The 15,253-nt window shown below is 48.1% G+C and overlaps 1 protein-coding gene across 3 annotated transcripts; it reads left to right on the top strand.

The window, feature by feature from the left end:
- The first annotated feature begins 2,218 nt into the window (after nt 1-2,218).
- DPF2 (double PHD fingers 2) lies at nt 2,219-14,941 on the top strand. Of its 3 annotated transcripts, none has more exons than XM_010957126.3 (12): nt 2,219-2,375; nt 6,378-6,538; nt 6,933-7,040; nt 7,349-7,512; nt 8,402-8,494; nt 8,666-8,744; nt 9,258-9,299; nt 10,307-10,444; nt 10,574-10,702; nt 10,854-10,966; nt 11,868-11,949; nt 13,681-14,941. In XM_010957126.3, exons 1-12 carry the CDS (start codon nt 2,344-2,346, stop codon nt 13,755-13,757), a joined length of 1,218 nt encoding a protein of 405 aa, XP_010955428.1. In that variant the 5' UTR covers nt 2,219-2,343; the 3' UTR covers nt 13,758-14,941. The 3 variants fall into 3 exon arrangements, with proteins under 3 accessions (XP_010955428.1, XP_010955429.1, XP_045374146.1); XM_045518190.2 differs by lacking the exon at nt 2,219-2,375 and adding an exon at nt 2,428-3,040; XM_010957127.3 differs by lacking the exon at nt 9,258-9,299.
- The last annotated feature ends 312 nt before the right edge of the window (nt 14,942-15,253 follow it).

The following is a 15,253-nucleotide window of genomic DNA, read 5'->3' as shown; positions in this document are numbered from 1 at the left end:
CAGTGTCAGATTATTTCAGTATCTTAAATCTTTGTGGGTCAATCTGTGTTTTCTACTGTTTGCAATTGGTTCTTATGCAAGGTTTCTTTTTTCTTTTTGTGCTGGATTATCTTTGACTAAGAGCCAGATATTGTATCTGAAAAAATATTTTTAGAAATAATTGGAGGCCCTGAATGACAGTACATTCCTTCAGAAAGGGTATCGCTTGGTCTCTGCCCCTCTGCCAGGTGACCAAGGGCATTCTAAGAATGAGTACGCTTAAATCCAAGTTCAAGGCTTGAGCTTTTCTACTACCCAGATCATATGATTCTGGGCTATTAGTCCATAGAAGTTGGGATCCAATCTTAAAGTGTGTATGTGTTGGTAGTGGAGTATCTGACTTCCTACCTTGAGCAGGTTCTGGGTTTTTATTTTGACCCTCCCCACCAAAGACTGCCAAACAACAGCTCAGCTTCGCAGTTATATCTTCCAGATCAGTAAATGTCCCTAGGACAAAAATTGCCTTGAATTCTGGGCTTTCTGCCCTGGGTTTCAACCTCCTAAATGTTGGCCTAGTAATTCTTCACCATATTACTTAGCTTTTCAATGCTTTTAAGATTTTTTTCACTTCCTCTGTTTTTTAGTTTGTATTCAGTGGGAGGGTTGGTCTTAAATGCCCAACCAAGAGTGTCTCCCATAAATCACCTGAATGTAATATTAAGAAGATCCCCTGGGGTTTGTTTACACTTATCCTTGCCCCCACTGGGTAACAGCAACCCTATTTACCCTAGACAATTAGGATCAATCACCCCAGCTGACAATGGTACCCCCTTTTTACTTTCTTGTCCAGTGGCAGGTGAAACTCAAAATAGCCCTTTGACAGTCTCAGCTCCTAATTTAGAGAAATCATTATTGCACCCCCTGGTGGAAGTTTTCTTTCCTTGAGTCCTAAAGGTTCTAGATCAACCAGAGCCCAGAGTGGCAGGGACAGAAAACAGTTTGGAAAAGAGTCAGTAGTTGAGATTGCAAGAGGCTGCACCCCAATTTCCACTCCTTGGTTCCTGTCTGTGAGAGAAACACTATACATAGCAGTCACTGGTTCAGATCATGTAGAGTATCTATTGTTCATTGATGGAGCATTTTTTAAAATTGAAGTATAGTTGACTTACAATGTTGTGTTAGTTTCTGGTGTACAGCATAGTGATTCAGTCATACGTGTGAATATAGATATATGTAGGGAGTATGAAATGAGTATTTGCTTTATTTTTTAAATTTTTTAAAATATATTTTTATTGAAGTACGGTCAGTTTACAATGTGTCAATTTCTGGTGTACAGCACAATACTTCAGTCACATAGCAACATACATACATTCATTCTCATATTTTTCTTCACCACAGGTTACTACAAGATATTGAATATGGTTCCCTGTGCTCTACAGTATAAACTTGTCTGAGTATTTGCTTTAAAAGAGTGAGAAGAAATGGGGTGATAAAGGCAGATATGGGCCTAAGGAGGGGCTCTGATGCTTTAATCCCATTTATTTTATTTATTTATTTTATTGACATATAGTTAATTTACAACGTTGTGTTAACGGTAGAGGCTATTAAGCCAAGTCTGTAGGCGAGAATTTGCATGATTCAATAGTGAAGGAGAAATAAATGGTACAGAAGAGAGAGGAATAGCTGCAGGAGGGAAGTTCTTTGGTGGAGGGAACGAGTTTAGGAGTAGGAAGTAGGGGAGAAGAGGTGGGCACCAATCAAGCTGGTGGCTGGGTTTGGGGGCAGGAAGGTGGGGGAATTTTGTCAGATCCCAATACTCTGGCCAAAGAACTGCCAGGTTCTGGGAGCAAATTTTCCTCTCCCTAAAATGGGCACATGTTTGGCAAGCCAAGTAGACTGTACGCTTACCTTCGGGTTCTCACCAACTCCTGACCCGTAAGTGAGGGCAAAGAGTTAACCACAAGGTTAAAGGTCGGTGAGGTAGCAGGGCGCACTAGCTCCATCTAGACCACCACTGGGTCTGCCAATTTTCACTAACTTCTCACCTTCTCGTTTCGAGACCAGGCCCGATCCTCCCTATCACATCCCGCTCCACTTAAGGGAAGATGCAGAGATGGAGCAGTAGCCTCGGGGAGGCCCTCGCGGCCCCCAACTCTACCCGTCTCCGTCGCGCCTGCGCATTCGTCCCTCAGCGCCCTGGCCCCGAGAGCAGACACGAAGCTTATTCTCCGCCGCTCGCTCTTGTGCGCGCGCGCCTGGACGGCGCCTGCGCAGAAGGACGAGGAACCTGGTTCCCAGTGCGGTCCCTGCGCCTGCGCACTGCGGGATCCGGGCCTCCCGGCCTGCGGGAGAAGAGCTGGGAAGATGGCGGCTGTGGTGGAAAATGTAGTGAAGCTGTGAGTGGCCGTTTCTTTCTCTCCTAGACCGGGAGGTCTTGTAAGGGGCCTGTGAGTTGGGAGCGGTGCGGGAACAACGAGGCAGAGAGAGGGACGTGCCCGGGAAGGCCGTGCTGCGACTCCTAGTCGGGAGGGCAACAGAAGACTCCGAAGAAGACGTTGCGCTTCTTTGAAAACTTGTGGAGGCCCTGAGCGGGGCACACGGGAGCCCCTAACGGGCAGCCTCCCTGTGGGGATGTGCGGTCTGGGCGCTCCGTTCAGGTTGACGGTTTCCAGAGTATGGCGCCCTCGTTGCGTACGAGAGACAGTCCCAGGTTCGCTCCCGAGACGCCTCAGTCCGGTGGAGCCGGGCCGAGGGCGGACCCGGGAGCGGCCTGAGCCCCCGAGAAGCTCAGCCGCCGACCCCTCCCTATCGTCTCTGCAGCCCTTGCGCCGTTAAGCACCGGTGGGCTGTTTTGTTCTAAACAGCCCGGTGACGTTCTGGGGCGGGCTGTGTGTGTGTGTGTCTGTGTGTGTCGCCAATCGCAGCCATCAGAAAACGGGCCCTGGACGGACGCAGCCCAGGATTCCCTGGCAGCCTAGAGGGGCATCTAGGTCGGCCGTATTCGCTGTGCAACACTCGGGCTGGGCAGATTTCCAGCCAAGTTAAAGTTAATGGTTGTTGGGTAAGTGGAGAATGACCTGCTAGCTGTGAGTTAAAGATGCTTTGGGACTTGATTTAACCCAGTCTCCTCCCTGAAGAAGAATCTGAATGAGTTTTGAAATGGGTGCATGCCCCGTGGGCGAATAGAGCAAGCTCCTTTTAATGGATAAATGTGGCTTGGGGCAGGGGTAAGAAAATTGAGATGTCTAGTTGTCCAGTCAGGGTTTTTGGCTTTTGACTGGATGACAAAGTAAAGGTTTGGGAACTCTTTTAAGGGACTCAAAGCTTCTCATCTGTCTGTGTCATGGGCTGAGCCACACTCTTCCCAAGAGCCTTTTTTAAGGAGACATTGCTTCTCTCCCTCCCCCTACCTGGAGCCTTTTCTTTGAGAATGCTTTCCCACTTCCATTACGCTAAGTGCCTTCTCCTTCTCCTCTTGTGTGTGTGCGTGTGTGTGTGTGTTTTTTAATTTGCTTTCAGCTCCATCCTGCCGCCTCTTTCAGCCACCCCTCCTCCCAACACTGTTATCTTTCTGATCTGCCCACTCCAGTTTCCCCAGCTCTCTCTTCAAGCTGACATTTCCCTCAATTTAGAGATGACGCTGTTGATCTATCATTTATATAGTTATCCTTCCTGACTCAGATGTTCTTTGTTTCCCTGCCTTTCTCTTTGTTGACTCCTCCCACCCCATTGTAAGGGAAGGTTTTACACAAGTTTCTTGTTTCTCAAAAAAGAACCAAAGCTTCCACCTTGGAAATCTTACTATACTGGGGGAATGTCAGACTTGCCTAGGTTTAAGAGTTACATGTAATGAGATTCTTTGTGTCCTTATGTTGAAAGGCTTTCATATGTGAAATAGGGTTACCAGCCCTTTTATGTGGTGTTAGAAGTGAGGTGTGCCCATTTACATAGAGCATGACTTCTTATTTTTCTTTAAAGAACTATAGCGATTTTGAGGGTCGCCAGCCACTGATTCCTGAGTGATGAGAAACCAACTTTCTCCTTCTCAGTTCTAGCTGTAGAGAGCTGTGGACCACATTTAATACAGTCACCTACGGAACTTGCCCTTTAAGAAGGGGCTTCCATTCTTTCTATACCATTCTCATCCTGGAAAGAGATGCTTTTCTGGCACATCTCTTGATAAAGGTGTGCCTAGTCTTCCAACAGCAGAGGTTATACATCGAGGTCAGGGTCACTAGCTCATCTTTTCTGACCTGCATTTTGTCCTAGGACAGGAATTTTCCTAGTTGTAAATTCCCTCCCAAATGTGGTATCAGAATTGAAACAATCTTTAAGGGGTCTTATTAGGGCAAAATAATAATGTAAAATAGCTGTTGCTGCTGACTGGTTTTGAAACCTTCTGAGTTATGTAACGAGATCTGAAGAATAATGTTTGCTTGAAATTTCTTGCAATGGGAGCCTTAAGTACTTAAGAGTATTTCTCTCATTCTCTCTTGCTCTGTCCTCATCAGATCCTGCCTCCCTCCAATGTGTGTTTAATTCTCAACTCTCTTACTCACGAGACAGTTTGCCTCACCTTCTGAAATCCCAGTTAACTCCCAAGAGCTTTGATAGAACATCTCATTCATCCCCTTCCAGACTGTGTCCAGCCTCCTGGCTCTGACTTTGCAGCTCTCAGCCTGTCTGGCCCTTCCTTCCATTTGACTTCCAGTGTCAGTATCAATTCCCATCAGCAGAAACAAAGGAGCTGCTGCACTCAGCCTTGTTTATCCAGTTTTCCTCTGTTTAGTGAGGACATGGCTGCCTCCTAAAGGCGAGCAAATGTGAGTCTGTTCCCTTCTCTCTAATCTCCAACACCAGATTCATGCCTACCTCAAATTACAGTTATTATAGCTCACTGAATCAAGCCAGGCTATCTTGTGGTGTCACTGCCTTGTGTGCAATGTGCGTCTTTTTCAGTTGCTGGGAGCATGCCAAGCTGTGCCTAAGTGGTCTATTGTGGCTGCCCAGTAAAAGCCCCCTCACATTCCAGAGCAGGGTTTGTTGGTGTAGCTTGAGTTGTAGTCGAGGACATAAGCAACAGGCTACTTAGGTTCTCATGCTAAGAGTCTCCCTCTGTAGAGTATGTCAGAGCTTATCTAGTTCAGCCTAGTTTATAGCATAGGAACCTGAGGTCCACATGGGTTGACTAAATGTCCATGTTTATGTGGTGACTTTCAGCCATGCCAGGTCATTTTACTACCAAGTCAAGTCAAGATGTCCCAGACACCTTCATGGGTGCCGGGAATATTGTGGGAAAGAAATCACCTCTGCCCTCTGTTTATTTTAAGATTGATCAAATATGTAAATGTGAATTGTTATAGTTAAAGCTCCAGTACTTGTTAAACCCTGAAAGATGAGAACAAGATTGGTTCTACTTACATGATTCTTTGAACCAGATAACTACTGGCACTGTGCAGTTTTGCAGCTTTTTAAAGCACTTAAAAAATTCAGATTTCAAATTAAATCTTTTGAGTCTAAGAAGATTCTTTCCTAAAAAAATTGATGGTGTGAGAATGGAGAAGGGTCTAGGATAGGCCTTTGAGCAAACAGCTTTTGTATCAGTATAATGGTGCTCAGTAAAAGGTGGACTTCAAGAGTGTTCAGGTATTTTCAGATGTTTTCCAATGATTGTAAAATTAGTATATAGAATCAGTTAGTTGGGAAAATACCTAGTTCAGAATTCAAAAGATGCAGAGTGGCACAGAGGAGAAAGTCCTCTAGTCACCTGGTTTTTCTCCTTGAAGGCCTATAGTTTCTTTTCCACCACTTGGTTACATAAATGGTAGCATCCTATAACACTCCTCAGCCTGTACCTTTTTTCTTTTCCCTAGTTATCTTGGAGACTGTTTACATGAAGAACTTCCTTTTTTCTTTTTTATGGCTAAGTAGAATTTCATTGTATAGATTACTCTGTAGTTTGATAAATATAGTTGAGTAAGTTCCCCAGACCTTTTGAACTCTTTTCTCATTTATAAAAAGGAAGTAACCTCTGCTTCTCAGAATCCTGAGGGTCAAGAGGAATAGCGTCTTGGCTAGCACAGGGTTGGTCTCACGAGAGGCACGGAATGAACATTGCTTTCTTCCCCTCCTTATGGGTCAGAGTAAGGTCTGATTGGACACATGATGAAATTGTGTGTTCCTGATGGTAATTTATTTGTAAAGTATCTTACCTCATGATGGCTTAGTGAAGGGGCTTGGTGTCCCATGAGGCAGAGATGAAAGAAATTAAAGCAAAGTGACAGTTTCCCAGTCCCTTGAGCCATCTAGAGAAGCAGGTGGCAAGGGAGAGGGAGAGCTAAGCACCTCTCACCCCTACCTCCCAGCACACACACACCTCATTTTTGTCTTTCCTGCAGCCTTGGGGAGCAGTATTACAAAGATGCCATGGAGCAGTGCCACAATTACAATGCCCGCCTCTGTGCTGAACGCAGCGTGCGCCTGCCTTTCTTGGACTCACAGACCGGAGTAGCCCAGAGCAACTGTTACATCTGGATGGAAAAGCGACACCGGGGTCCAGGTGAGGGTCCACTTGGGAGCGCAAGGAGGAAGAAGCCTCCTCAGCTTAGGTGGTGAGCCAGCTAGGAGGGTTTTTCCTGCTGCTTTCTACCCATGGATGAATCAGGTCTTCCCATGATTAGAAGCCCAGGGAGGATGAAGCAGCTTTGTTTGCTACAGGGCTGTGCTACTGAGGCTGTTACTGGGCTTCTGGAGAGCTATGTGTTAGCCAGAGCCCCTGAGTTTACATCTGTTTTTCTTTTCCATAAACCATGCCTCCTCTGTCTCTAGACGCTCACTGTCCATATTCCTCCTTTGCTCTAGAACTCAGTGAGAGCCTATTCATCTAGAAAGTGTGGTATCATTTTCTAGGACTGGGTTAGGATTTGACTTCTCTCCCTTCCTTCCTTCCACAGGATTGGCCTCTGGGCAGCTATACTCCTACCCTGCCCGGCGCTGGCGGAAAAAGCGGCGAGCACACCCTCCTGAGGATCCGAGGCTTTCTTTCCCATCAATTAAACCAGGTAAAGCACACCACCCTGAGCAGGGAGGCCTACTAATCACCTGTTATGAACCAGCCCCAGTGCGAGATCCTAAAGATACTAACTTGAATAAGATGTGATTCCTTCCTTTTAAGAACTCAGTCTAGTAGAGACAGGTAAACAAATATGTTATGGTGCCAAGATGGACTATGGTGTCTTAGTTTCTGGGCAGCCAGAGACCAGAAGACAGTGACTGGCTTGTGGCTGGTCTAGCACTGTGTCCTGTGTAGACCCAGAGAGGTCTGCTTTCAGCCCTTCTGAGCCTCTGCCCATCCTGACCTTGCCTGCAGACACAGACCAGACCCTGAAGAAGGAGGGACTTATCTCTCAGGACGGCAGTAGTTTAGAAGCTCTATTGCGCACTGACCCCCTGGAGAAGCGAGGTGCCCCGGATCCTCGAGTTGATGATGACAGCCTGGGCGAGTTTCCTGTGACGAATAGTCGAGCACGGAAGGTACAAGATTAACTCTGTGGTTGAGGGACTTTAATGGAAACCAGCATCCTCTTCATCAGAGGCCACCCAGTAATCACAATAGAAGCAGAAGCTGTGGGCCAGGGGGCAGACCCCTGGAGTTCTGTTCCTGCTCATTCCTTAATGAACTCTTAAGTTCTGAGTGGCTTCGTTGTTACCATCCAGTCTTCTCCTTTCCCTTCCTTCTAAGTACAGGCTCTCACTCATTCATCTTCTGTCACAAAATTTTTTGGTGCCTGGGGGTAGCGCAGACCTGTCCCTGCCAACAAGAAGATAAAACTGTACATAAAACAATAAGAGCTAAAAATATGTGAGGCACTGTGCTGAGTGCTTTTCCATCATTTTCTCCAGTCTCTACAACCTTATGAAATAGTGGTCCCCATTTCACATACAGGGAGACTGAAGCAGAGCAGTAAAAAATTTTAAAAAACAAAAAACAAAACCTCCCACAAGGCCACACAAGTAAACAGGAAAGCTCTAATTTAAATCTAGGAAGTGAGGTGTTAGAAAGGAAGCCACTGACAGCGTGCTCTCAGGGTGTCAGATCAGAGGCAGGAGAGGGCACGGCTGTGAAGTATCAGGGAAAGTTTTCTGAAAAACACGACACTTGATTCGTCCACTTGGAGGTGGTGGGAGAGGCAGTCCAGGCTAGGACAGGCCAGGACAACATGAAGAGAGGCACAGAGGAAGGAGAGCCCAAAGCTTTGAAACAACAGGATGATAGGGTGTTGAAGGGCAGCAGGGAGGTGTGAGGCTCGAGTGGAGGGGCCAGGTCACAGAGGAGGTTCTGGACAGCCTTGGCCGGACCCATCGTGGGGGACCTTTTGGAGGTACATTATTTCTGCCCATTCTGATCTTTCTGTCCACTCAGCGGATCCTAGAACCGGATGATTTCCTGGATGACCTTGACGATGAGGACTATGAAGAAGACACTCCCAAGCGTCGCGGCAAGGGAAAATCCAAGGTGAGGGCCAGGGTGCTGCCTACGGCCTGGGGGAGCGGGGGGCCTGCGGAGGCTCACTCTTTTATTGCTTGTTGCCATTTTCACTCTTGGGTGAGGTTAGCAGCCACTCCAGGAGAGTCTAACTCTTCCGACCTAGATACCTTAGTAAGAGCATCTTTTTGTTCTTAACAGGGTAAAGGTGTGGGCAGTGCCCGTAAGAAGCTGGACGCTGCCATCCTGGAGGATCGGGACAAGCCCTATGCCTGTGACAGTGAGTGCCTCACGAGTGGGTGGCTAGTCCTTGCCTTGGACCCAGCTCCTCGGGATATGCGAGGAGGGAAGGTTGTGCTCTTACTCAAAGTGATAAAACAAGCCTGGGCTCTTGTCCTACCTGCTGACTGGCCCCCTGAGATCCCTGAGAGGCCCTGGCCTCTACTCCACGATGGGGGGGACCTGCATGTTCTGGGGGAGATTTCTGCTGTCCTCTGGGGTGGGGGTGCCTGAGGGGGCACACACAGCAGGCAGCGTTGGCCTTTCAACCTGATGGCATCCAGGTCTGCTGGCCCCAATCAAGCCAGGGCCCCTGAAGTCCAGCACCAAGTTTTTCGATGTCTGTTCTCTCTCCCCCTTTTCTCTGACTCGCCCCACTTCTGTCTCTCCATCCTGGGAGCACCATCACCGCTGGGGTTTCTCTCTCGTTTACTCCACTTTTCTGCTGCTGCTGCTGCACCTGTCTCAAGTGTATCAAGGCCTTCTTCTCATGACTTTTCTTTCTGTCTTTCAGATAGTTTCAAACAAAAGCATACCTCGAAAGCGCCCCAGAGAGGTAGCTCTCTCAACTTTTCAGACTTTTGGTTTTCCTGTCCCTTTTCCCCTCCTCCCTTGTTCCTGCCTTTCTCATCTGTGATGCTAGTTTTTAAATCTCTGGAATGGCATGGGGATAGGAGCGATGGCTTTGTGCTGTGCTCTGGTCCTCACAGTCCTGGAAGCTGCCTTTACCACTGCTTGTCTCCCACAAGCTTGCTCCTGGGACTGCTTGGGCCCACTGCATGGGGTGGCTTCAAAAGCATTATAAGGAACCTGTTAGAAACAGAGCCCTCTGCTCCCCTTTCCCCAAAACAGATACCTGGTGGTCAGCTAATGTTCCCCACCATCCGCCACCTCCTCCCATCCCTTCCCCATTCCTTTCCTGCCGACCCCTTGCTCTTCTTGGTGTCAGTGCTCAAGAGTACAAGATGCCTCATGGGGATCTGCTTTCCTTGCTAGTTGGTGGGGTTGGGCAGGGCATTGATGTGGGAGTGTCTTTGAATTTCTTTGCGGGACAGCAGCCCCAGGAAACTCGGTAGGTTATCCCCAAGAGATCCACTCCCTGCTCCTTTATCCACATTGGGCAGAGATGGACTGTGTTGTACATATGGTGTGGCATGAGCCTCCCACATTTATGGAGACGTAAAAACGTTCAGAGTCTCTTCCTTACCTTTCCTCCTTCTGCCATGTTACAAGACTGTAGAAATATCCTTTCCTTCCTGACCTGGAACTCCCCAGACTATTCCCAGGGCCAGTGTGGATGGGCTCCCCTCCTAGCAGCCTCTGTGGAAGAGTAGAGATGTCCATGGGCTGGGGTTTAGGAGGGAGAATAGCCATGGAAGCTGGAAAGCCCTAGGACCTGATGTTCCTAGCCAGGGGGAGGCGGCTGTCACTGAAGACCTGTCCCCGAGCAGAGCCGATGGGGGTGGTTACCTCTGCCTCAGGTGGAGCCCCACAGCTTAGAGGGGCAGGGATCTGGCACTCTCGGATCCTCACACCTTTCTCTGCAATCTTCTGCCCACTCAGTTTGTGGAAAACGTTACAAGAACCGACCAGGCCTCAGTTACCACTATGCCCACTCCCACTTGGCTGAGGAGGAGGGCGAGGACAAGGAAGACTCGCAGCCACCCACCCCGGTTTCCCAGAGGTCCGAGGAGCAGAAATGTAAGCTGAGGTGTCGGAGGTGGGGCTAGCAGGAGTCGGCCTGGTTATGAAAACTCCTCCTCGCAGGGATGTTGAGAGAGCCAGGGGCCCACATGGGTATCATCAAAGTTCTTCCCTTTCTCCCTGTAGCCAAGAAAGGTCCCGATGGTTTGGCCCTGCCCAACAACTACTGTGACTTCTGCCTGGGGGACTCCAAGATCAACAAGAAGACAGGACAACCCGAGGAGCTGGTATCCTGTTCTGACTGTGGCCGCTCAGGTACTTGCAACCCAGGGCCAGGGCGGCCTCAGCCAGCACCCAGTCTCCGAGGGGCTCAGGGCTTGCCAGCATCCAGTGACTTTGGCAGTCAACCGGGGCACCTCGCTTCTCCCCAGTTTCCGGATGCCTGTTTCACTCGCTCCCCCCACAGGGCATCCGTCCTGCCTCCAGTTCACGCCCGTGATGATGGCAGCTGTGAAGACCTACCGCTGGCAGTGCATCGAGTGCAAGTGCTGCAACATCTGTGGCACCTCCGAGAATGATGTGCGTGCCCCAGCCCCCCACGCTCCTCAGCTCTTACTGTCCTTTCCACTGTCCCTCCAAAGTGAGCTTTCTTTTAAAAGGGGAAGACCTCCCTGCACACCCCTCCCCAGCATCCCAGCGGGAACTTTGGTTTGTTTGGCAGGTATTAACTGGTCACCTACTTTGTGTCAGATACTGTACTAGGCACCAAGGACACTGAAGACAAACAAGGTCCCTGCTTTTGTAGAGTTTACCTTCTTGTGGGAACAAGAAATAAGCAAGGAAATGAGTGACATTTTTATGATGAACCACAAAGAAAATGGAACTAGTAATGTGGCAGAGAGTAACGAGATACCTGGTGTGGGTAGTCAGGCCTTTTCTGAGGAGATGATGTTGCTGTAGAGGTTTGGGTCATACAAAGGAGACCGTCCAAGAAGACCTGGAGGTAGGGCATTCCCAGGAAGGAACAGCAAGTCAGAGGCCTGTAGGTGGACAAGCCAGTGGCTTGAGGCCCCTGGGGCCAGCTGGAGCCTCCCTGCAGTGGGAGATCAAGTAGAAGTGGAGACTGGAAGGCAGGGACCACCAGGTCTGAGAGTTTAATCAGGAGTAATGTGGTCTGTCGTAACATTTTAAAAAGATAACTTTGGTTGCTCTGTGGAGAACACTCTGGAGGCCATAAGCTCAGTTAAGCAGCTGGTAGCGTCCAAGTGGGATGACAGTGACTCTGACTGGGTGGAGATGGACAGCAGTGGTATTCTGTCTGGAGAGTCCCATGTCTGTCCTTACCTGCCATCTGTCCCACCCATCTTGGAAGTAGCAGCAGTGTCTACAGAAGCCCACCTTCCTTACCTGCCCCAGGGGCCCAACTGCAGCCCATTAGTCATTTTCCTCTCCCCTCCCTCTTCTGTCTTGCCTTCTCTAGGACCAGCTGCTCTTCTGTGATGACTGTGATCGTGGCTACCACATGTATTGTCTCACCCCGTCCATGTCTGAGCCTCCTGAAGGTAGGTTTCCCGGATCTCTTACTCAGAAGTTATTTTATTAGTAACTTGGAAAATCACCTGCACAATAGGTGAGGTTTCTTATCAGTGGTATATTCTTCCAGATTAGGGAGTAGGCACTTTGCCTTCATTCAGTTCAGAATGCTTTCAAAGCCCCTCCTTTTTAGAAATTCAGAAGCATACTTAGAAGGACACAAATGCCCAGTATCTGTGACAAAGGATGTGGACCAACACTACAGGCAACAGAAAGTGGCTCACTGTGTGATGTGAGCTGACTTGTATTGTAGGTCAAATTTTTGTCACCTCCCAACCCCCCCAGAAGGAGGCCACTAACAAAGTCAGAGATTCCTTTAGCAGCTATAGGGGAGCACTCAGCTCTCATCATCTGTTTGGGGAGAAATAGTGTACTTTGTGTTTCATTATTTTTAACCATAAGATATCAATTCACAGACACAATTCCATGTTAACTGTAGAAGGGCTTTCCTCTTGAAGTGCTGCCAGACACTGGGGTACAGGAGAGCTGCAGGCAGCTGGGGGGCACCCCCATAGAATTGTCAAATGGTCTAGGCTCTAGGTCAGGGGTTAGCAAACTCTGACTCACTGGCCAGATCTAGCTGCAGCTAATATATGTAGGTCATAAGCTAAAAATGATTTTTACATTTTTTAAAGGGAGTTTAAAAAAAAAAAAAGTGTGACTGAGACTATATGTGGCTCACAAAGCCTAAAATATTTAATGCTCTCTGGCTATTTGTAGAAAAGCTTGTTAACTGCTGCATATTAACCTTTGGGTTAAAAAGGACCTTACATTTTTGAGTTACATATCTGAAGAACTGATAAAAACTGTAGAATATTATTTTGTTCCCCCAGACCAATGTTCAAATACACATATGTACAATTGTGCTTATACTTTCAAAGCATTAAGGGCTAATTTTGTCTCTCAAGAAAAAAAAGAGCGTAGAAGAATCCAACCATAGCAAATATTAATAAGCAAGGTATGAGCCAGTTATTTTTTCATATAAGGGACATTATTTCCTGTTTTTCTATGAAACTAGACTTGGGTCACAACAAATTGGGTCATCATAGTTGGCCCCCTTTTCCTCTAATCGGGTCCTCAGCCTCTGCTCAGACACCTGGAGGGGAGCCCTTCTCATCTTTCCATGGTCTTCGCAAGAACCTGTGTTGTGGAATCAAAACTGGTTTCTTTAGAGCCTCCATTCATGATCTTTATTCTAACCTTTGGGGCCATGAGAACAAAGTCTGGTTCTTCTATAATCAGAAGTTTAAAGGGGGAGGGTATAGCTCAAGTGGTAGAGCATGTGCTTAGCATGCACAAGATCCTGGGTTCGTTCAATTCCCAGTTCCTCCTTTAAACATAAATAAATAAATAAATCTAATTACCTCCCCCCCAATTAAAAAAAAGAAAGAAAAATAGTTAAAAGCTGGGTTGCTTTAAAAACATCTGCCCAGGCCCTCTTTAGCAGGACCTAGAGTCTGTGTTGTGAAATAGGCCTCCAGGTGATTATTTCTTTCATCTCCATTGAGAGTTATTTTTCATGATATTTGAAGACCTAAAGGTTCCTCCTTGCTCAGGATAAATCTGAAACTTGGCTACTGCAGGGCATCTCCAGTCCTGTAGTAGCTGATCTTGCTGCTGGAGGTGAGGTGTGAGGCGTAGAGGGACAGCAGATGAGGACTGTGTTGGACCCACTGTAACCCCGTTATGCTTCCCTACAGGAAGCTGGAGCTGCCACTTGTGTCTGGACCTGTTGAAGGAGAAAGCTTCCATCTACCAGAATCAGAACTCCTCTTGATGTGGCCACCCCCAACCCCTCATACATCTAGAGCTGTTTCTCTCCTCCTTTCTTGTTTTTCATACCCCCTTTCCCTCCCTCCTCTCTTTCACAAGTCCAGAGAACCTCGGGGTGGTCGTGCCAACCTGCCTTTGGCAGCAGCAAGCTGAGGTGGCAGCTCTTGACCGCCTCTGGCCCCAGGCCCTCAGGGAGAACGGAGCAGCACACTGCCCCAAGGCGTACCTGTGGGCCCTGCTTCTCACTGCTCTCCATGAATCCATGAAGTGCATTCACTCTGTCTGCCTTGGGCCCCTGCTCTGGTGATCACAGGGTTCAAACAGTGTCCTCCGAGAAAGGGTGGAGAGCAGCTCACTCCTCTAGCTCTGCCACCAGGTTGGGGCCTCTGCCAGGAGCAGCTGGGAGTGAGCTGCACGGGCTTAGGTGGCGCTGGCAAGGAGCTTCCCGTGCCCTTCGTGCTGCTTAGCCTCACCGCCTCCTCTCCCCAGAGTGGCTCCCTGTGGCCCTCTGTTCCTGCTACCCAGGATCCTTGCCTGAGCCAGGACGCTCTTGGCTCTGCCCTTTTCCCGCTGCCCCACCCCCGGGGCATAGCAGCTTCACCCTGATTCATTCTTATGCTCGCCTGGCTCCCGCTCACAGGTGGTTTCTAGTGACTGAAGCATTCCCCACCCTTGTTATTTCCTATCTTCTGCCTCCCCTCCTTATTCCTTTTGGTTTTATGGGGAGAGGGGAAGCATCAGGGGGCCAGGCCAGCAGCTTGGGGGCCACAGGGAGATGTTGGATAATGTGCCTGTTTTTTAACTCGATGAAAAAGCCTACCTCCGAAATCCCCTTTTTGTTCTTCCTGGACCTGGGCGTTCAGCTCCTGCCCTTAACTGAATTGGGAGCCTCTGCCTCCTGTTCTGTGTATCCTGGCTCCTGGGTCATGGGAAGCCAGAGACATCCCTTTATTCCCTTGCACGCTCGCTAGCAGCTGCTAAGGTCTTCACACCCTGATTCTTCAATTTTCTGCCTGGTGACACATTAAGTAGTGGGGGGACAATCCATGCCAGGACATCCTGGAGTGTGCTTCCCCTTGGCTGTGGGCAGGCCCTAATTCACTGTCGCTTTGGAGTTGAGGTGTCTTTTTTTTCTTTCTTTAGTTCCTGTATTCTAAGTATTAGTACAAATAAACATTTTTACACAGAGCCCTCTGCTGGATTGCTTATCACTTGACTCCCTTTCCTGGTTGAGGCCACTTCATCCTAAACCTTACTTCCTTAAGACAGTGGTTTTGAAATGTTTTGAAGCATAGTTTTTTCTCCAAGATTAAATGTTTTGCTTAACTTCAGTATGTTAAGTTGTTACAAAATTGGGTACTTTGTCTTAATTTCTTATGTAAATTAAGTTAAAACAATTCTTTGTTATAAAGAACAGTGAAGTTGTTTTGATAAAAAAAATTTGGGTTAAAATCAACTTTAACATCCTGTTTACTTCTGAATTTTGGTTGGCTTGGAGGA

The sequence above is a fragment of the Camelus bactrianus genome, chromosome 10 (genome assembly GCF_048773025.1).
Source record: "Camelus bactrianus isolate YW-2024 breed Bactrian camel chromosome 10, ASM4877302v1, whole genome shotgun sequence".
NCBI classification, from domain to species: domain Eukaryota; kingdom Metazoa; phylum Chordata; class Mammalia; order Artiodactyla; family Camelidae; genus Camelus; species Camelus bactrianus.
The sequence above is the reverse complement of the archived record's forward strand: the minus strand, read 5'-3'. Positions and strand labels throughout refer to the sequence as shown.